The 22,515-nt window shown below is 35.3% G+C and overlaps 1 protein-coding gene across 5 annotated transcripts in view; it reads right to left on the bottom strand.

The window, feature by feature from the left end:
* Positions 1 to 22,515, bottom strand: part of ANKRD17 (ankyrin repeat domain 17) — a 161,506-nt gene that overhangs the window by 59,593 nt on the left and 79,398 nt on the right. For all 5 annotated transcript variants that reach the window (XM_081812293.1, XM_081812294.1, XM_081812295.1 and 2 more), the window contains exons 3-13: positions 17,580 to 17,736; positions 13,866 to 14,013; positions 13,474 to 13,621; positions 11,433 to 11,666; positions 8,680 to 8,774; positions 6,529 to 6,766; positions 4,848 to 5,039; positions 4,362 to 4,471; positions 2,515 to 2,602; positions 624 to 751; positions 225 to 368 (exon numbers count right to left, since the gene is read on the bottom strand). In XM_081812293.1, the coding sequence (XP_081668419.1) occupies positions 225 to 368; positions 624 to 751; positions 2,515 to 2,602; positions 4,362 to 4,471; positions 4,848 to 5,039; positions 6,529 to 6,766; positions 8,680 to 8,774; positions 11,433 to 11,666; positions 13,474 to 13,621; positions 13,866 to 14,013; positions 17,580 to 17,736 (1,682 nt within the window). The remainder of the gene's footprint in view (positions 1 to 224; positions 369 to 623; positions 752 to 2,514; positions 2,603 to 4,361; positions 4,472 to 4,847; positions 5,040 to 6,528; positions 6,767 to 8,679; positions 8,775 to 11,432; positions 11,667 to 13,473; positions 13,622 to 13,865; positions 14,014 to 17,579; positions 17,737 to 22,515) is intronic.

Here is a 22,515-nt window from a genome sequence, read left to right as displayed (position 1 = left end):
TTTTGAATTCAAATGGTTATTCTGGCCATAGTAAGAAAGCAAAGCAAAATCACATCAATCTACAATCTGAATGTTATACCAGATTATATCATTAACCATTTCAACTACATAGCTATAACGAGAACTACATATTATAACAAAAAATAGTCAAATCTAGTTTAAACTGAAACTATGAGCCAAAGAGGGATAAAGAAGATATAAAATGCTTTAGTTTTGAATCTTACCCTATTTAAATCGTGGGATGGGGGGGTTAACTGAGTGACATCTGGTGGAGGGGCTGAAAGCAAGTTATTAGGATAGTCCAAAAGATAGCAAACAACACTTGTATGGCCACCTTTTGCTGCTTCTATCAACATAGTTGAGCCATCCTAAGAGTGGATATGGAAGGAGAAAAAATATTTTAAAAAATAAGTTAATTTACAGAACCATTAAGGAAGATAAAGCCAACAGGCCCCAGATATATTCAAATCTTAGGTTTAGTAAAGAACATTTTCTTCTAATAAAACAGAAAAAAATAAATATGCTTAAAATGCCATTATAAATGGAACTGGTAGATGATATCTTGTAATGCTCAAGAGGAAGAATTAATTCACAATGTTACCGGAAACATATGAGTTACATACTTTTAAACGATGAGTAGGATCTGCCCCATGAGCCAAAAGTAGTTCCACCACTGCCAGATGACCCCCTGCACAAGCCAGGGACAGTACAGTGTGGTCATTATTAGCTGTGGTTCTATTCACATTTGCTCCTAAAACAGACAAGACATGGAAAATCATGTTGGTAGACTGCTATTTCTTATGGTAAATTTCAAAATCATAAAGAGAGAATAGCATAATGAAAATCCACATGCCCCTTACCCAGCTTCAGTGATTATAAACACACAATCTCATTTCACATAAACCCTTATCAATTCTCCTCTCCCATCTTGAATTACTCTAAAACAAATCCCAGACAAACATGACATAATTTCATCCATAAACATTTCAGTATGCACTTGTAGAAGATAAGGCTAAATGCATACATTACTCCTAATGTAATCACTGTTCTAAAAAGTAAAGCAAAAAATTTTATCTACATGTTCTCTCATTAAAAAAAAAAAAGATTAAAAAGCAATAAAAATAAATTACACTGCCCTCTACAGGCTAACTACGTAGAGAATTAACAAGGAATACAAAGTAATAGTACTACCGAATAGAGAGTAATAGTACTATCAATTTCTTTCACTGGGAAATATCTGAGAATGAAAACGGGTACACCGCGCCCTCGATATGAATTCATCCCTGATTTAAAGCATTGTGCTAGGCAATGTGGGAAATGGAAATAAAGTAGCAGGAAGAAAATGGAACCAGACTCACTGAAATTTATCAGAGAAGAGAGAGGATAGTGATTATGTAAATAATTCCGTTCTTGATAATACTATGGTATAAACATATATCACAAGTAAGTGTTCGAATTGCCTAAAACAATCTGACCAGTAAGTTATTTCTGATTTATTTTCTTTTCCTATAAACAATTACAAACTTGAGATTTCTTTAGTATTTATGCTAAGGAAATAGTATATATTGCCTTTTTAATTATACATGGCTTGCACAGCCTTTCTTTTATGAATATTGAGTCAAAATCTTTCATCTTCTGTACTTTAAGAATATGATGAAATCTGCTTAAAAACTGTTTTAAGTTGAGCTTATGTAGTGAACACCTAACAAATAACTTAAAGGAATAAGATGCTACTTTTGTCATTTAAAATGGTTTTTGATATTCAAAGTAGAATTACTGACCATAGATGAAATCCTCCATGCATTTTGGCATTTTTGTCACATTTCAATTTTGAATACTTTTTGTGCTATATTTATGACCATTTCTCTATATTTTACAAAGAAGGAAACTTAGGCCCAAGGAAATGTAAAGCTGAAGAGCGACTTGCCCTTAAGTATCTCAGTGGCATAAACATAAAAATCCAGGTTTCAAGATATATTATTAAGTAAACAGAACGGACTTTAGGTTATCTAAACCCTCAAAGTTTTACACAGAGATATTTTTCTTTATAAAAGTGTTTCTCAACAAGGGTGGTACTCAGTATGACAATTCTCCCTAGTTTTTGGAAATATTCTATGCATTGCAGGATGTTTATCAACCACCCACTCACAAAATCTCAGTAGCATCCCTCCACCAGTGATAACCCCCAAAACGTCCTTTACCTCTCAATCTCTAAATACCCCAGGGCAACGGGGCGCCTGGGTGGCTCAGCCATTAAGCGTCTGCCTTCGGCTCAGGTCATGATCCTGGGGTCCTGGGATCGAGCCCCGCATCAGGCTCCCTGCTTGGCGGGAAGCCTGCTTCTCCCTCTCCCACTCCCCCTACTTGTGTTCCCTCTCTCGCTGTGTCTCTCTCTATCAAAAAAATAAAATCTTAAAATAAATAAATAAATAAATAAATAAATAAATAAATAAATACCCCAGGGCAGGGAATAGACATCTTTGGGGAAAAAACTACTGTTTTACACAAACCTACCTTTACTAATTAAGAACTGAACAGTACAAACATGACCAGCTCTTGCAGCTTTCATTAAAGGAGTCCTTCCACCTTCAGATTCATGTTCCTATTAAAAAAAACACAGATATTTAATTGCTAGCGAACAAGTGCTCTTTTTCATGAAAATCAAAAGGAAAAGAATTGGACTAATTTCTGAATCTAAATATATTAAATATCATGCTTTGAAACAAATTAAGGAATACATCTTTAAATTTTAAAAATCTCAAATTAGAAACATGCTCTACAGGTAAAATTTAAGAACTGAAGTTATATTCATGTGATTGTGACGCCCTCATCTAAATCCACCTGGGTCATTTTTCCTTCTCTCTGTACCAAAAGGACTGTGTAACTTGAACAGTGAATGGCACTCCAGCACAGCCCTCTCCAATCAGCATTATCAGCATTATCCTTATCCACTCCAAGTGATTTTCCTTTTGTTAGTTTGTATCCTACCTATATGAATTTCTGCAGTACATCATTCCCTTTCTTTACAAATTCCCATTAACTCCATGTTACTTTATATGAAAACATCAAAGTTAATGATCTAATACCTGGAAAACTACCAATTATAAGGTATTACTAGAGATTTCTGGGTCTCAAAAGGATGGAGAATCTATTGCATTCTTGTGATTGCTGAGTAATTGAGAACACTATTGGAGAAATTTTCAGATCTTAGAATATAAGGTTTGAGGTTGAGGGAAAAAATATAGTTTATAAAGCATTATATACATAAACATTCACATCTGATGAATAACTTTTGATTTTTCTCTTAAGCCACACACTAAGTTGTTCAAATTGCAATGAACTAAGCAAAGTTACATTGCTATATGTTTCACAGCTACTGTGGTAAACACTGGAAATACAGTATTTAAGCTGAAAGTTCAAAATCTAATATGGAAGAAATACGCTCACAACTACCAAGAGTATAACATGTGTCATAACCACTTCAAAAGCTACTAACACACACAGAACTGATAGACACCACAATAGTAATCCAATTTCCAATTTCACCCTTTCCTTCCATAAATGAGGAAAGAGAAATGAAACAAAGTTTACAAAACTAGTCAATGGAGGAGTCTGTTTCTGCTCGCATGTGTGAATTTTTGTCATAAACTATGAACTTCTACAGGAATACACATTTGCTTGTTAATCTCAGCCCCATGAACATATGGTTACTTAAATTTTAACTACCTTCTCATGTCTCACTTCTACTCTCTCATATGCTAAACTGGAAGAGTATTTTCCCCACACATTTGCTTTTGCTTCCCTACCTCTCAGGCTGTACTCACACTATTTCTTCCAACTGGAATATCTCTTTTGTCCTAACATTGCCCTATCTACCTTTTTAAACCTTACCCAACCCAAAATATAATATCTCAGGTGACCTCTTGACCTCCCCTGAGCTTCTTTACTGTCTGTACTTTCCCTATGACATCTCTTTATAATCTACCATACAATGACTTCAGTATTTCATCCTTTTTACTAAATTATAAGTTATTTGAGGGAAAAGACTACTTATTAAATACTTATCTTCCAAAAATAGCTAAGTACCTAAAAAAAATTAATTTGTACTATAATATTAATATAAAATTTCCCCTTTATTATGGACAACAAGGGGTAATAGATTGGATAACCCTGTTAACAAGAAGAATAATAACAGACACCAAACAATGTGGAAAGAAAATATGATCAAATGAGAGAAAAAATGGCAAAAAGCCCAACACAAAATTAGAAGAAATACTTTTTGTCTGTAATCTCCATAGAACTTTAAATTAATTTCTTGCCTTGGCTTTAAGTATTAGGATTTAAAAAGTGACAAAGCTTACCAGATCTGCTCCTGCCTGAAGTAGGACATCTGCTACATCAGTATGACCATTTTCACAGGCGTATGTTAGTGCTGTATCCCCTGTTGCTGTTGTTGCATGAACATTAGCTCCTGTGGTAGTATTAAACAATAGAGACTTAAAAGAATCGTAAGACATAAATGATGGACATAGAAATTTCTTCTACATAAGCCCTATCTTCTCAAATTAGAAAAAATAGCCCTATCCATTTCTAGAAATAGAGAATATTACCTGCATCTTTAAAAGCAAGAGAAAAAAACAGAAATAGATTACTGCTTGAAATTAAAGCTACAGATACTTCAAACGTAATAAGGTAAATTATTTATGCAGAATACACACAATAGTTCACCACATTTTTACCACATTTTTAAATACACATTCAATGTGTAAGAAAAAAATTATTTGCATTGTAACATTTTTACTTGAACAAATCATGTAAAAACTCCTCCCAAATGCAAAAATGCCTACCTGCAGCTAATAAGTATTTAACTAACTCCAAATGACCTTCTTGAGCAGCTTCCATTAAAGGGGTAGAACACCCTAGTTCAATATCAGCTCCCGCCTTTATTAGAAAGTCTGCCACTTCCAGAAAGCCTCCACAGCAAGCCAGAGTCAAGGCAGTTTCTTGAGTTTCTTCTGTCTGTGCATTGATATTTGCTCCTAGAATAAAAATTCTAATTATTTTAAGAAAGTCATTAACTTATTCCAGAGATAAGCAAAACATGTTGTTTCCTAATAACTATACTTCAAAAATGAATGTATTATTTTACTAAATAATAAAGTACTTCTTCCCTACTCTGGGAGGCGATTACAAATAAAGAAAATTATTGGGGCGCCTGGGTGGCTCAGTCGTTAAGCCTCTGCCTTCGGCTTAGGGTCCTGGGATCGAACCCCGCATCGGGCTCCCTGCTCAGCAGGAAGCCTGCTTCTCCCTCTCCCACTCCCCCTTGCTTGTGTTCCTGCTCTCGCTATCTCTGTCAAATAAATAAATAAAATCTTAAAAAAAAAAATTAAAAATACATCCTGAGTCCATATTTGATGCACACAGCTGCAGTAAGATTTATTCAGCCAGAAGGTACAAACCAGGTGATAAAAGGACTTAGAAAAGTAAACTACATTCCCTTTTTATAAAGATTCAAAATTAATGATGATGATGATGACAGCTAACATTTAATACACTATTACTATTTGCCAGGTAATATCTGAAAGCATTTTACATGTTCTATATTAGCTCCATTTTACAGCTAAGGAAATTGAAGTTCATTAACTTGCCCAAGGCCACATTATTATCACTACTACCACCATCACCAGAGCTAACACTTAATAGGCACTATAGACAAACAACGTTCAAAAAGCCTTATATATAATATATATAAACGTCACAACAACCCTACAGATGACAAAATTAAGGCACAGAAGGTTAGAAACTTGCCTGAAGTTACAAAATTGGCAAGCACTGGAGCTGTGATTCAAATGTAAGAAGTGTGCTACACCTCTGCTTTTAAAGTTCTAGCCAATATGGTTTTTTAAAAATGTGCCACTCCTCTTAAATTTGTCCAAACAAAAACTTTACTATTAAAAGAGATATAAAACTTGGCTACAAATATATAGAGAGATAGGAGATTACTTCTAAACTAAAGGTATCTTAATAATGTAAAATAACTGTGTCACTTTTCCCAAACATAAAGTCCGCTATGTGCTGACTCCTTGAGAGCAAGAAATAAGTGCATTCTTGCATTCTCATCAAGTTAGTCCTTATGGTAGGATTCCCCACAGTGTGTTTCATGAAACACTAGATATATTAAGTATTTATTAATAGGTGTTCAGCCCCAAGAGCAATTCTCTCAATATATTACTTTAAGAAATGTACCCCTTATACCCCTACATAATCTACAACCCTACCTCATCCCCAGTTCTGTTTTTACTCACAAAGCACATGATGCCTGAAAGCTCTATATTAAAGAAGTCTATTTGGTTTTGTTTAGCACAGTTTGGAGCTATTTTCAAAGCAAATACTTTCTCATTCATTTTTGTGACAACATCTCGTTACAAATCTACTAGAAAGATGAAACACAGAAACCCAGTTTTATAATACTGTAATCTTACATTTTAAATATTTGTGCTTTAGTGTTTTCGCTGGTATGGTTACCTTGGCCTAGAAGTAACGCCACCATTTCTTCATGTCCTTCACGAGCTGCTTCCATCAGTGGTGTATAACCTTCATCATTGACCTCTTCCAGGCTAGCTCCTCTTTCAATGAGTAAAGCCGCAAGTTCCACATGCCCACCACACGCAGCCAAAGTCAATGGTGACTCAAATGAATCAGCAGGCATATTCACTTGGGCACCACTGTCAAGAAGTAACCTAGCTACTTCAACATGGCCATCCTAATTACAATGCAATTAAAAAAATTAAATCAGCACCATTAAAAAAATCATTAAAAATATGAACACTTCTCAATTACTATACAGTGAAGGTTTACTGATCTCCATTCAAATAAGAATTAATCTACATTTAACAGTTGAGAAAGCAAGTATTAAGTAAGACCCTCTATATTTCTGTGGCATAGACCATGAAACAGCGATCGAGGCTATGAAACTTATAGAAAAATAATACCTTCCTTCAATCAAAAGGCTTATTAACCTTTGGGGAAAAAAAGACATTAAGTACATGCAACAAAAGACTACTATGAAACGACAGCCTGCATGGTATATACTTAAATGCTACATGTATAAAGATTAGAAAGGGAAAGTAGGATTTTTGTAGAAACCTTAAGGAGAAGCAAACTTTTTATTAGGTAGAAAAAGAAAAATGCAATACTTTCTGGAGAATGTGGATGATGTGTTAGGGGAAAGGGAACACAATTTGTACATGGTCCTTCCTTTTGTTATTCAACATTCAAATGCCAGTGAAAATTGGAAGAAAGGAATCTCTCTTACTATCTTCTGTCTCCTTTGTTGGGCTCCCTTTCCCACAGCTTTCCTAACTATAGGCAACTCCAAGGCTCTCTTTTCTTTTTTGCCTTTGATGTAATTTTTCCTTCTAAATATTACCTCACAGACATTTCATCTTCTTTTGAATATGTCACACCCATTTTTAGCTCTGTACTTGCCATATTGCACAACTTTAATACCCCATTACAATGGTTACTTTGTGTTCCTTTGGCTCCAAATTTTCTCCTCCATCGTTAACTCCTACATTTCCTTTAAAGTCCAGCTTAAAATCCCAATCCCTTAGCAAGCTTTGAAATGTCTGGCCACTACCAATATCTTACCTCTACTTATAACACTTCCAGTACATGCAGATTAGGTCTACAGAATGCTCCATCTTGATTTCTTAATCTACATAGTTCTCTAGTGGGGGTCACAAGGATGTTTTAAGTTCCTTACCATGGAGATATTATTGATGTGTTTTAAATACATTATATTATTTAATGATCACAACAACCTAAGAGAAGGATATTACCCTAATTTTAACAGATAAGAACTTAAGACCTTCAAAGAAAACTCATGTTTCTTCAAAGGATAATTTATTAAAGCAAACACTGGCATGGCAATAAAGAAAACAAAGATAATTCAAGTCTTAATTAACTATCTGATATTTTTAAAAATTAGTAATTAAAATTTAACATCCTTTCATTGAGATACGAAACTTAAATTCATGTGGGGCCTTTTTCTATCTTTGGCATGTTTTTCTCATGAATCAGCCTATAATATTATTCTCATCCATTTCTGTGCCACAAATCAGAGACTAAGATACAAAAGTTTAAGAGTACTATTATTACCTGTTCCTAAGTACAAACCCTAAAAAGAAAGTTCTTAAAAAAGGAATTAAGGGCTCAGAAAAGACCATACACAGAGGGGGGAATTATGTTACACAAATAACACTCTAATTTCAAAATTTTCATTTTTCATTCAAATTTAAATTATCGGTTTGATGAATGTACTGTGCTGAGTATTATGTGCATACTTTGTGGACTATATTCTTCTTAATATCCTTGATCAATTTTTTAAATAGTTGCTTTTTGTGCCAACTGTGTAATACCAGCATAGTTATATGAGACTAAGAAAATAAAAGTAGTGCTGTAAAGCTCCAGAAAGCACCTTTAATAGAAAGAAGTTAACGTTGCCCAACTGGCTCTGAACGCTATTGACAAATTCAGACAGCTGAGGTTCTGCTCTACAATAAATCTATGATGAACAAATCTTTGAACTCAAGGAAAAGGTGCTCATCATACAATAACACTGTCTCTACGAATTATATATAGATATATTTCATGTATGTATTTCACCAGTCTTACCATGCAAGCCTCCATGAGAGCAGTGTGCATTTCATCCGTTTTATGCTCTTGATCTGCGCCTGCTTCCAAAAGAAATCGCACCATCTCTAGGTGTCCTAAACCAAAAATGTGCAAGATTACTTTAAAATATTTTATTATTCTAAAAAATATAAGAAAAATTTATAATACTTTGAAAATTTATATTTAACTTAGAGTAATAAATTTATAAGCATAATACTAAAGTCAGCTGCAAGCCACCCTCAACTGTCACACATAAATTATACACGTGATACTTGTTCTACTCCTTACACTCTGTTGCCAATACTACAATCCTTGCTGCAGGTAAGCAAAGATGCTATTAAAATCCAAAACCCAGAATATCCCCTCTACAACCTTTTAAGAGCCAGGGCATGCTATATTTATTTATGCTACAGAACAGATTAGCTTCCGTGAATTAGTAGCCTGGGATAATAATAATTGAAGTTATTTCTAGGAGGAAATGTGTTTTAAGTTTCAATTACTAACTCAAACATTTTTTTAAAATTTTTTATTGTTATGTTAATCACCATACTAACTCATAAACTTTTTAAGAACATCTGTTTATAAGTTGGGAACTGCATATATATATTTTTTTTTTGAAACCACATCATTTAGTTTATACTTATTCACCTATTTAGATATAAACACATATACACATACATATATACACACACTCATATTTATATTTATGTAGTTTCAAATAAACCATATGCTTCAGTTCAAATAAAGACACCTTATGAGTAGTTAAAAAGACAAGGTATTTTTTAAAAAGGATTTCAGACACTATGCAAGAAACAGTAGAAAAATGACTAATTTTTTTCCAACTTTATTAGGAAGGAGTTGCAATCAATTCTCAATTAGGACTAAGGGGAAGGATTGGACGGTAAAATCATAAACAACTAAAACTAACTTCAGTAAGTAACTGTAACATCTGCTGTATCTTGTTTTTGCTAACTACCTACCTCCCTTTCCTCTCAGTCCTTTTCCCTTCCCAAAGATCCACATCAACGTACAGTCTCAGCCTGAGTTCTAGCCCTTCCCCATCTCCTCCTTGTCAATCTATGTCCTAGAAGACCTCACCCGAAATAGAGGAAAGGGAGAGGGTCCATGGATCCTTGTAAGTAGTAGAGATGTTCTCCACCAGCTCAGTTCTATATCCAGCTTCTAATTAAAGCCTGCAAGCCCCAACCTCAGACGCCCCTTGGAAAGCAGGGTGGGGCTACAAGCAAAGGAGAGAGGGAAGAGTAGTTATATGTAGCCCCATCTCAAAGCTCTTCTGGCCAGCTGGGACCCAGTAGTAAAATACAGCCAGTTCCAGGTTCAAAAGTATTTGTGAAAAGGGGAGAGAGCCACCCAATCAATCAGCCTGCCCTGGAAAGGCTGTCCCAAGGCTTTAATTCCTCTCCTCCCGATGAAGATAAGCCTCTGCTAATTACCAAACAGTACTGGGGAAGTAAGGGACCTCAGCTGTGTTTCCTAACCTTCCTTAATCTGAGACTCTGTTAACACCAGACAAGCGAAAGCACTTTAGATAGAGCATATTTTCACATTTAACTTAAATTTTAGTCATTTATGTATTTTAACCATGTTTTTAAAGGAAATTATTCCAGGGGACCTCACACAAGTTTGGTCACTCTGAAATAGAATAAAACAAAACAACACTAGGGCCACAACTAGGGTGTGGCAATCAAAGCCTTAGGTATATAATTTAAGAAGGTATTCCCTCACAAGCTTGGTGGGGGAAGTAATTCAGCCATTGAGAGTGAGTGCCCCCTTAAATTTTGTATCTTGTCTTATAAGAGTTTTTTCTTGATGCCTCAAGAATTTATCACTTATTTTATGATACAAACATGACACAGCTGCAGATGGTATGAAACACTGAACTGAATGGCTATGCAGACATAAAATTTGCCTTTTAAAAAAGTTCCTTGGTTTATAGCCATTTACCTGTCAAAAAGGTAGTCTGAGAAGTATGTGGCTCTTTGGCTATCTTTTTAGAATCTAGAATCTAGAGCATTAACTAGCTGAAGACTAAGACAATTGTCTTGCCCTCTCAAAGGACGGCATTTTTCAGGATTACCAGTATTTTCAGGTTGATTGACATCATTTAAAATATCATATACCCCTTTTGTACAGTTACGTATGTATAGGTAGGTGTTTTTCTCAATTTCAACCAGCTCTTCCTTCTAACTTTATTAACTGTGTTGATGATACTCTAACATTGTTCTTTAGAATTCAAACTCCCCTCACACCACTTTTCATTTCTCAAATCTCCTCATCTCAATTTTTCTCCTTCTTAGTGTCACATGAAATAGCTTAAGCACCTTCTTATTAATAGATCATCCTAGCTACTTTTATTGTATTTACTTTTAAACTTACAGGCTGAATACTTCTGGAGTCAACAGGATTCTTTTGTGAGAACCACGCAAAATATTCTGACACAAAAACCATGAAAAAGTACAGTGCATAATTAAAATTAACCGTTTCTGATAAAACAACTGAATCATTTAACAGTCATTTTTCATTGACAATATATTTATAATATTAAGTCTATATTTTAAAAGTTTACATATTAAATTCTGAAACACTTTAAACACATTTCTTTAAGTTAAATACATACTATATTCTATTACCACCTCTTAATTTATTTTTTAATTTAAAAACTATATTATATTAAGTAATAGTCATATCACGTGTTTAAAAACTCTGTTTCAAAAAAATGTTTTATACCGTACCTTTGTAACAAGCTAATGTAAGGGCACTCTCTTTAAATTCATTGGAATGCGTATTAATGCCAGCCCCATTTTCTAGCAGCAATCTGGCTACTTCCACATGTCCAGCACTTCCAGCTTCCATAAGAGGAGTATGACCATTTTCATTATGGTCCTCAATACTAGCACCGGATTCCAAGAGCACCTTTACAACATCTACATAGCCTCCAGCACAAGCATATGTAAGTGCTGTATTGCCTATTTTAATAAAGAAAAACAAAAAGATATTTATTTTTTTATTACCATGTTCAATTAGCCAGCATATAGTACATCATTAGCTTTTGATGTAGTGTTCAACAATTCATAAGTTGTGTATTAACACCCAGTGCTCGTTACCACATGTGCCCTTCTTAATACCCATCACCTGGTTAACCCATTCCCCCACCCGCTCTCCCTTCTGTAACCCTCAGTTTGGCTCCTGGAGTCCAGAGTCTCTCACAGTTTGTCTCCCTCTCTGATTTCTTCCCATTCAAGGAAAAACAAAAAGATATTAACATAAAATACCAAAATAAAAAGAGCCTCATTTAGCATCAAGAAGAAAACTGAAATGGGAGACTATAATTTTTTTTAAGATTTTATTTATCTGTCAGAGAGAAAGAGAGAGCACAAGCAGGGGGAGTGGCAGGCAGAGGAAGAGGGAGAGGGAGAAGCAGGCTCCCCACTGAACAGGGAGCCCAAGGAGCCCAATGCAATGCGGGACTCTTGATCCCAGGATGGTGGGATCATGACCTGAGCCGAAGGCAGACGGGGAGACTATAATCTTAATAAATTTAGATAATATATATAATTCCTTTCCCATTGCCTTTTATCTTACTGAAATCAACTCCCAGTTCTCTCCATTTAGTATCAGGGTCAAATACATGTGGAAAATAGATACGCTTGCCATGACTGTAGAGTTAAAAAAGAACTGAGCAATTCTAAAACTTCAACTCTTCATATGAGAAAAAAGTTATATTCATTCTAACTTTAAAGTTTCACAAGATTTGTGATTGTAATTATTCATCATATGTAGCGACATCTCATACTGTCCCTTTAATCATACATATTTGTTTTCACTAATCATACATATTGTTTTCACTGTGATCACCAGCTAACTGATCAAAGCTAAAGTATTTCAAAAACATTCTTTCTTGATGATAAAAATCTCCCACGTTACAAGGAAAAAAATGTTAACATTCTGGGTAAAATAAGGGTTTCTAAAACCCCTTCAAACCAGAACCTGTAAGATCCTAAAAATTATTTAAAATATTTAACAAATTTGGGGCATCTGGGTGGCTCAGTTGGTTAAGCGTCTGCCTTCAGCTCAGGTTGTGATCCTGGGGAGTCCCAGGATCCAGCCCCACATTGGGCCCTGCTCAGCGGGGAGTTTGCTTTTCCCTCTGCCCCTTCCCCTGCTCCTTCTCTCTCTCTCAAATAAATAAAATCCTTAAAAATAAGTAAAATACTTAACAAATTTAAAAATCTTAAATGAAGATACACAAAATATATTTTCATATAATTTTACAATTTTCATATAAATCCATCTATGCCAAGCTTGAAAAAAAATAAAAGTTTAAACTAAAGTCATGCCCCTTGTGGGACACAATGTTTTCATAATACCTTCTTTTTCTGTAGGCCACAATTTAGTATCAGTAGACAATGACAGACCTGCCTTTTGTTCCACAGCCTTCTTGTTCTCCCTATCTTCCCTTCCCTTCTGCCCTGAGACACAGGAAATCTGGGTTGGAGAACTGTAGCCCATTTCCAAGAATGTAGTCCTTCTAACTGGGCCAGTATTTAATTTAATCTAAAAGAACTTTAAAAGGCCAAGTAATCGTCCTCATACACCAAAGAAGAAAAATTTTATTCAAAATATATTCTTTACTTTAAACCTAATGCATAGCCTTATATAAACATGTAGCACTGTATAATTAGAGAACTGCAAGAGCTTTACTAGTGATGATTTTCATGTGAAATAATTACTAGCAAAGGGTGTTCATATTTAGCAAAACTGAAAAAGAATAACCTGTTGAAGACTGTGCATTGACGTCGGCTTTATGAGCTAGCAGCAACTTCACAATTTTGACATGTCCTCCATTAGCAGCAGCCATTAAAGGTGTGATGTCACCTTTGATTCCCCTATCTTCCACATTTGCATGCATTGCCAACAAAACCTTATGAAAGAAAAAGTTTAAATGGTATTAGAAAATGATATATTCATCAAAACATGTGGAACATATTTACGTTAACACCTACCTAGTCATTTAAAGTAAAAGAGCCAACAACCACAAAGTGTATCTAACAAAACTATGTGTTGAAATGAGCCTAACGGTTGAGTTTTATTATTTCCCTAATAAGTAGGCCAGATTAAGAAACAAAAACAAAAACAACCCATGTGATTATTTTTATAATACAAACCTGTGCAAGCTCATAGTATCCAGCAGAACAAGCTAAACAAAGGAGGCTCTCCCCTTCCTCAGTGTGCTCATTTACACTTCGCCCTTCAATGAGTAACTTTCGCACAGCATTTACATCTCCTTCTGAACAGGCTTCTGCCAAACTGCGGCTATTGGGGAAGAACATTTTAATATCAGGATATAAAAATATGAAAAATTACACAGTGTACTGGCTTTTGAGGTAATTCTGAACAGTAGTGCTAAACAAGAATGATTATTTCAATATGATCCATAACAAAAAGAAAACTGAAAATGATTCAGTTCTTGAATTGAATTCATTTTAAAATCTATATATAAAAGTCACTGAATGAGAATTATCAACATTATAAGATGATTACAGCTATGCAACAGAAGGATAAAGTCCAGTTTACTATCCCTGGGGAAAAAAACCAAAATTCTAAAACATAAAATTTATGGAAAATCACATGAACACAATATAGGTAATAATTTTACTTCCCTTTGTTCAGTCGTGAGAAAATTTATATAAAAGTTAATTAAAAATGTATTTAATAAAATGGGTAAAACTTGTACTAATTATAAAGGTCTACCTGAGTCCTTCAATCAACTAAAGGGAAATCAGACAGGAAAGTTGTGAGCATGTAATTTTGACTAAAATATGAATAACTGATAAGGAGATTTTTTTTTTTCAAGTATTTACTTGTGCATCATATTTTGGTGAAGTCTGAAAAATATCCAGGCAAGGCAAAGGTTAAATTCAAGCAAAAGGAAGGTGGAGAAAGTGAAGCAACAGAAATTAGACTGAGAGTAAAGTGTTTGCCCTATAAACATCCCCAAATAATTCCAACTATGGACATTTCTAAATGTCTTCTCTCTGCTCTTGGATAAAATCCATCCTAAGAAAAACACTAAATCCAGTGCTATTAATACTCTCTTCATTTCAAATATAAGTCAATTCTTGTATCATCCTCTTGAAGGTCCCGTCACTTCTGATACTAAAGGCATCCATGGGTAACCTCTTCTCTTTTTTTTTTTTAAGATTTTATTTATTTACTTGACAGAGAGAAAGAGAGAGTGAGAGCGGAACACAAGCAGGGGGAGTGGGAGAGGGAGAGGCAGGTTTCCCGCGGAGCAGGGAGCCTGATGCGGGCTTGATCCCAGGACCCTGGGATGCTTAACGACTGAGCCACCCAGGCGCCCTGGTAACCTCTTTTCTATACCTCTATTATTCCTACCACCCAGATTCAAGAACATCATGTTTAGCCCAGATTATGGCAAAGTCTCCTGAACAGTCTTCCTGCTGTTACCTTTGTTTTCCTTCAGACTCTTTTCAACAAGGCAGCCAGAGAGATCTTATTTAAAGGAAAGCAGATCATGTCACTCCTCTGCCCAGAATCTTCCATTTGGCCTCTAATCTCACTCACACTAAAAGCCAAAGTACTTATGAGATCTTTCCAGTGGTGGACCCACAGTCCTAATTTTTACCTCTCTGATTTCATCCCCTACTATTCTCACACTTACTCTTGCCACATTCGTTGGCTTTCCTGCTTTTCATAAAAAATGCTAATTAAGCTCCAACTCCAAGATATATGTATTCGCTGTCCCTCTGCCAAGACAGCTTCTCTGTCAGACACAGCTCACACCCTTACCAATTTCAGGTCTTTGCTAAAAAACCATCTTTTAAGTGAGGATTTCCCTGACTACTCTCTTAAAAATGCACTGTGATCTCCAACCCCAAACACTGCTCTAGCACTTCCCCATTCAATTTTTCCCCATAGTTCTTACCATTGTGTGCCATGTTATATATTATACTTACTGGTTAATTGTATTATCCCCTTACCAAAGTCAAAGTCTTGAATAGCACTTAGTATGCTTGTCTCATAATTTCCCATTTTTTAGGACACCGACAGTCCCTAGACCCAGTGTTTTCTATTACCTTTAAACAAATTTAAGACAAATCTTTCCCATAAGACATGTCCTTATAAAGAACATACCTTTTCTCTCTTTCAAGTGGGCTCTTACTCTTTTTCTCTTCCTGAGGCACACACATACCTTCCCTCTACAATCCCATTTAGACTGGCATTCAATTTCCTTGTGTGTGCTAGCTTTAAAACAAGCTTACGGGAACTACTGTAGCAACATTTGAAACTCCGAACTTATGAGCAAAGGGTACATTAGATCTAGCACATGGCATCACACTTAACTAATGTAAAATCTAACACATAACATCACTGTACTCCACTGTATTTCTCAAGTTTTGCTGAATAAATGACTGTCACAAACATGCTCTATTTTTTAGTATATTCAATGCCAAAGAATCTGTAATGTTTTATTTTTCTATTCTATTTCCTGCTTGAACTAGCTTTAATATACTCTTCAAGGTGTTTGTAACTTTCTTTCTTGCCAGTCTCAGCAGGCACCACATTTAAGAGAATATTAGTAATACCACAGGGTAGTAAAACTGATCATTAATTCAGAAATAGAACTTGAAGTTAACTGAAGGAGAGTCAATCCATGAGAATAGTAAATTAAGAAAAACACAAAAATCTAGACAAATGAAGATGAATACAGAGCCAAGAGGAAGAGCAAATTCATATTCTTGTTAATACTATACCTTTCTTTCATGCTCTTTAAAGATTTTATTTATTTGAGAGAGCATGAGAGTGAGACTGAGAGAACGAGTGGGGGGAGAGGCAAAGGGAGAAGCAGACTCCCCGCTGAGCAGGGAGCCCAACGCGGGACTCAATCCCAGGACCCGGGATCATGACCTGAACCAAAGGCAGCTGCTTAACCAACTGAGCCACCCAGGCGCCCTCTTTCATGCTCTTTAAAGATGTCACATAAAAACACTATTATATAAAAGATAATCCTTAAATTCTATTTTTTTAATTCTCCAAACCCATATATAAAAGAATCCTCCCATTTTCTCAAGTGTTTAAAGGCAACTGCTAAAATAAATAAAATGGTGTCATTTTAGTTAGAGGAAAACAAGCCTCTGAGGAAGCAAAAAAGGTAATTTATATTAATAATTCTCTTCCATTTGTTTTCTTGGAGCTTATATCCATTTTTCATATACTATCCATAATTGTTTTTTTTATATGAGATGATGTGACTTTTATTGTGTAAGATCATCAGAAAAACCTAAAAAAGCAAAGTCACAAAATATAAACTGAGTCCTTACTAACTGTAAAGTACTATATAAAAGGAATCGTAGGGCATACAAAAAGTACCTGGAACTCACTTACATTCAAATTATGGGAACTAGATCTATGACATTTGTTGAACATGAATAGAACAAATAAATAAAAAACTTGCTCTTTAAAATGACTAGAATTATACATATTAACTAGAAAATGGCATGACTAATTAGAAAGCATTTATTTCTTTGTCACCAAAACATTAAAAGAAAACCAAATCTAAAGAGGCAAAAGGTTTTTATAATAACATATTGGCTAAGAAGTCAGACTTGCAGTCACTGGTGCCCCAGGTCTGCCACTTGTCAGCTATTTGATCTTGATTAAATTGTTCACTTCTCTTGAGCTTTTCAGAATAAAAGGAAAGTAGAAACAAAATCCACTGCCTTAAGGCTTTTTGTGAGTAAAAACAAGATATTACAAATAAAGTGGTTAGCTCCATGCCAAGCACAAAATAAAGGCTGTGAACATTAGCTATTTTTAAGAAAATGTTTTTATACTGATCACAGAGAAAATGTACTTACTTGTCCGACTGCCCTGCATTCGCTGTGCTTTCAGCTCTCATACGGGTAAGTGCAGCAGCAGCTTCATCCAACGCACAACTAACAGATGATGTCAACCTCCGAAGCACTTCAGGATCTGCAAAGGCTTTACCATCAGCCGTAGATAATTTGCCTATTCCTATTACATGATTTTCACACCAATATGGATATACCCAAAAGGAGAAACAAAGCAAAAGTCAAGTTACTTAACTCTATGTATCTTAACGAATAACCTTTAAATGTTACACTTCACATATATACTGTCTGTCTGGAATCTTTTGGAAAATCACTGTTCTCCAATTCTCTAATAACCTTATTCCTCCCATGTGGTCTAGAAGTGCTTGACCCCATGACTCTCTGGTGCCAGAAATGAGTCTTTGGCCTATGCTGGGACAACTAGGAGTCCCCAGTCAGACTTTTGCCATAGGTTTGGAAGAACTTCTATGTTCAAAGGTTACTGAATTGCTAAGATGTGAGTCATGAGCTAATGGCCACTTTCATGATCACAAAGAGAGAGAGACTATCCGAAATAAGTCAATATAGAGGAGAGCAGAGCAGAGAAACAGAAAGAAGACAGTTCAGATAAAAGTCATTTTTTACTCACTGAAACCAATAGTGCCAGAAGCCAGAACAATGCCCATTATTTTTGGTAGATGCCACTTTTGTTTAAGACTGTTTAGGTGGCCTACTACCACTTGTGACCAAAAATGGCCTAATAAGACATTACAGGCCATATAAAAGATAACATGAGTACCTGTTTATTTCAAATTATGTCTATAACTTATTACATGTACTCAATATCATATCTAAAAAACATTCAGAACAGTAAAAGAATAAAAATCCAAAAGTAGAACTGGTTAATAACTATCTGCATGAAATATATCTTATTGCTTTTCTGGATTATCACTACACAACAAACTTCTCTCTAACTTTTATTATTCTAACTCTGTGGTGCTGCCCATCAGTGGAGCTTTTCAAAAATAAAGATGCTAAGCTCTCCTACATCTAAGGATGTAATTCAGTAAGTAGGAGGTAGGGCCTAGGCATCTAAATATTTTTAAAGCACTAAGAAGATTCTAATGCATAGCCAGGATTAAAAACCTCTGCTCCAACTTGAAGATAAACACCTAATGTTATAATGCATATTATAGATCCCTGCTACTCAATAAGTGGTACATGGAGAACAAACACTGCTATCATTTGGGAGCTTGTTAGAACTGCAGAATCTTGGGGGCGCCTGGGTGGCTCAGTTGGTTAAGCATCCGACTCTTGGTTTTGGCTCAGGTCATGATCTCAGGGTCATAAGGTCGAGTCCTCAAGCCCATGTTGGGGCCCCCACGTCAGGGCTCCGTGTGGGATCTGCTCTTGGAGCGGAGTCTGCTTGAGATTCTTCCCCCACCCCACCTTGCTCCTCCCTCTGTTCCTGTGCACACATGCATTCTCTCTTTCTCTCAAATAAATAAAATCTTAAAAAAAAAAACAAAACTGCAGAATCTCAGGCCCCAAGATTTTCTGACCCCGAACCTGCATTTTTAAAAAAGATTCCCAAGCAATTCAGATGCACATTAAAGTTTAAGAAGTATTATCACAGGTTTTAAAACAAACTACTTACCTAAGACATCAATCAAAAAAACCCCACTCAAATGGTAATAATAAACATACCTGTGCAGATTTCTTTTTACAGTAGAAGGGCTTAATAACATCATATAAGTTTGTGTTTAAAGTGTACAAAAGTTTGTACTTGTTTGATTTTCTTACTGGAAAAATCCAAGATATCAAATACTATATCTTTATGGAACCAAAAATAAATGACAGAAAGCCTTTATGGTTTTAGATATAACAAATGTTCAGAGCAGTCAAAGTTGGTATCTGTTACAATCAAGATGTGCAAAGAATAAAGACAGTCTCGGTCTGATAAAACTGATCCTACTATATAATTTGTGTCACTAATATTAAAAACCAACCACAGTCTGAATCTGCTATAGCAGTATTTATTCAGTAAGATACCTGTGGTTAGTTAAGTATCCTAACGCTATGGAAACCAAGATCACAGATGCATTTTCACATGAGAGAATTCACTCCAATTTTTTAGCCAATTCAGATCAGCCATATAACAACTATTTGCCAATGACAGCAACAGAACTAGGTAAGAAGATATATCTGGATTAGTAAAAAGTAATCACTGCCTTAAAAAGAAAGAGCATCAAAAACAAAATATTCCATATTAAATTTTTATGAACTTCTCATGTCTTCATAAGGTAACTATTTTAGTAAAGATAATTAGGAAGTAACCTAAGATATACATGGTAATCCTTCAAATGAATAAATAGTGATTGAAAATTAATTTATTCTAGCTACTCTGGATTATGATGATACTTTTTTACTAGTCTTAACCAGTTATTACGTATTAATCAATGAAGATCGAAAACAGAAAAGATACGTGATGATCAGATTATTCTTTCCCAATTCTAACACTGAATCAACTGAACAAAAGAACCATGTAACTTGTGACCAAAAATGTCCTAATAAGACATTATAGGCTTTATAAACGATAGAAGAGAAACAGTGCATTAAAAGATTACCTAGATTTCGGATTTTAAGATTATTATTTTCTCCCTTTTTTTCCTCTTATAACTTACTCAACCTAATTCCTATTTATGAAGACAAAGTTAAGAGGAGATGTAACTGACTTAGCAGAACAAACAGAAACACAGATATCAAAGAGAAACAAGGTGAGCAGCCCAACAGGGTTCAGAAATTATAGGTACCAGACACAGGGGTGAGGCTTGGGCCAGAAAACAGAGAGACTAGCTGAACACCTGTGAGAAGTAGTCAGATACTTGAAGACTCTATTTCCAAACTGCACAGCCAGATGATTATTCTCTATAGAAACCAAACCAGAAAGGCCCAGGATTAGTAGTCATTAGATAAAGAGGAAAAAGAGATGATATACTAAAAGGAAATAAGGATTAAGTGAATATATACATTATAAACAGTGAGATCCTCAATCCCCTCCCACTCTAAGCTCCCAAAATACAGGTAGCCAGGTTTAACATTTACCAGATAAAACCTGGTAGATGTGTCTCTCAAGAAACTGAAAAGCCCCAGAGAAAAGATTTAAAGATACTGACATTTGGAGAGTTCTCAAAGAAAGGGAAGGGTCTCTATCCAATCACTGTGTACTAGAATTCTAAAATGTCACCAACTTTACCCAGCTCTGGTATACTCACTCTATGTAATCCTTGGGACTGGGAATTTCATAGCTTTTATCCCCATGATTAGGTTACATTATATGGTACAGCTGACCTGAAGACAGGAATATTATTTGGGTGGGCCTGACCTTATCACATGAGCCTATGAAAAACTAAGAGATTTCTTTGGCTAATTGGAGAAAAGGAAGTCAGAGATTTAAAGCATCAGAAGGATTCTACTGTGCTTACATGAAGATGAAGGGGGCCACATGCCAAAGAAGGTAGGCAACCTCAAGAAGGTAAGAGCAGCCCCCAGCTGACAGTCCATAGGAAATCAGGAACTCAGTCCTGCAACTATAAGGAACTAAATTCTGCTACCAACAACAATAAACCTGAAAGCAGATTTTCTCTGACAGCCTACAGATGAGAACTCAACTCAGCGGATACCTTGATTTCAGCCCAGGAGACCCTGGGCAAGAGAATCTAGCCACACTATGTGCCCAGATGTCTTATTTACAAAAACTAAGTGAGAGTAAATGGGTGTTGTGTCATGCCGCTATATTTATAATAAATTGTTATGCTGCAGTAGTAATTATATAATGTATTAATTTATAATATATAATAAATACTTCATAGTGAAACCCACCAGTTGACAAAACATGCACATATACTTTCCGTTTTAGTTTTATGGCATTGCTACTGACTACAAAAAGGCTAGGATTCACCAGGTATTTGAAGAAAATCTGAAATGTAAAGGACACCCAAAAATATTCAAAATGTGAGCAAAATTTTAAAATGCCCCAAATTCTAATGCTATGGAGAAGGATGAGAAAGGAAAAGTTGCAGAGATAAGAGACTACTATAAGTAAGTGTGATGTTAACTTCCTGAACTGCAACACCAGGAATTAGGAGATAATGGAGCAATAATTTCAAGCCTGAAAGAGATTTTTAAACCAGAATTCTATACCTTCAAACTATCAAGTGTGAGGATAGCATCAAAGGCATTTTTCAGACGTCTCAAAAACTTTTACTTCTCAAGCATCCTTTCTCAGGATAGTTAAACCATGGTCAATCTCAACACCACAAAAAGAGAAACCACCAGAGTAGTTCTGTGATACACAGGAGATATATACACCATGAATGACTATTCTTGCTAAAAACAAAATGAATCTGAATCTGGTCACTATCTGGATCTGAATTTGATTTACAGGAATACAACATACAGAGCGGCAACTAGCAAAATTGATAAAGTGGGACACATCAATCAATTTCTTCAATAAATGGGGGGAAAAAAGGAAAAAGTTATGATTAAAAGACACTTAAATAATTAACATGAAAAATATCAAATTTTACATACAAAATATGTAATTATGAAATAGGTGAAGGAGATTAAAGAGTACACTTATCATGATGAGCACTGAGTATGTAGAGAATTGTTGAATTGCTATATTGTACACCTGAAACTAATATAAGACTGTATGTTAACTACTGAAATTAAAATAAAAAACTCGGTGGTGTCTGGGTGGCTCAGTCGGTTAAGCACTGGACTCTTGGTTTCAGTTCAGGTCATGATCTCATGGGTGGTGAGATGGAGCCCCAAGGCGGGATCCGGCTCAGTGGGAAGTCGGCTTGAATATTCTCTCCCTCTGCCCTTTCCCCCCACTCACACATACACGCTCTCTAAAATAAATAAATAAATCCTTAAAAAAAATAAAAATTTAATAAAA

Source organism: Leptonychotes weddellii, chromosome 2, assembly GCF_054177405.1.
Source record: "Leptonychotes weddellii isolate Sample4059 chromosome 2, ASM5417740v2, whole genome shotgun sequence".
Lineage (NCBI taxonomy): Eukaryota > Metazoa > Chordata > Mammalia > Carnivora > Phocidae > Leptonychotes > Leptonychotes weddellii.
This window is presented reverse-complemented; position numbering and strand designations above follow the sequence as displayed.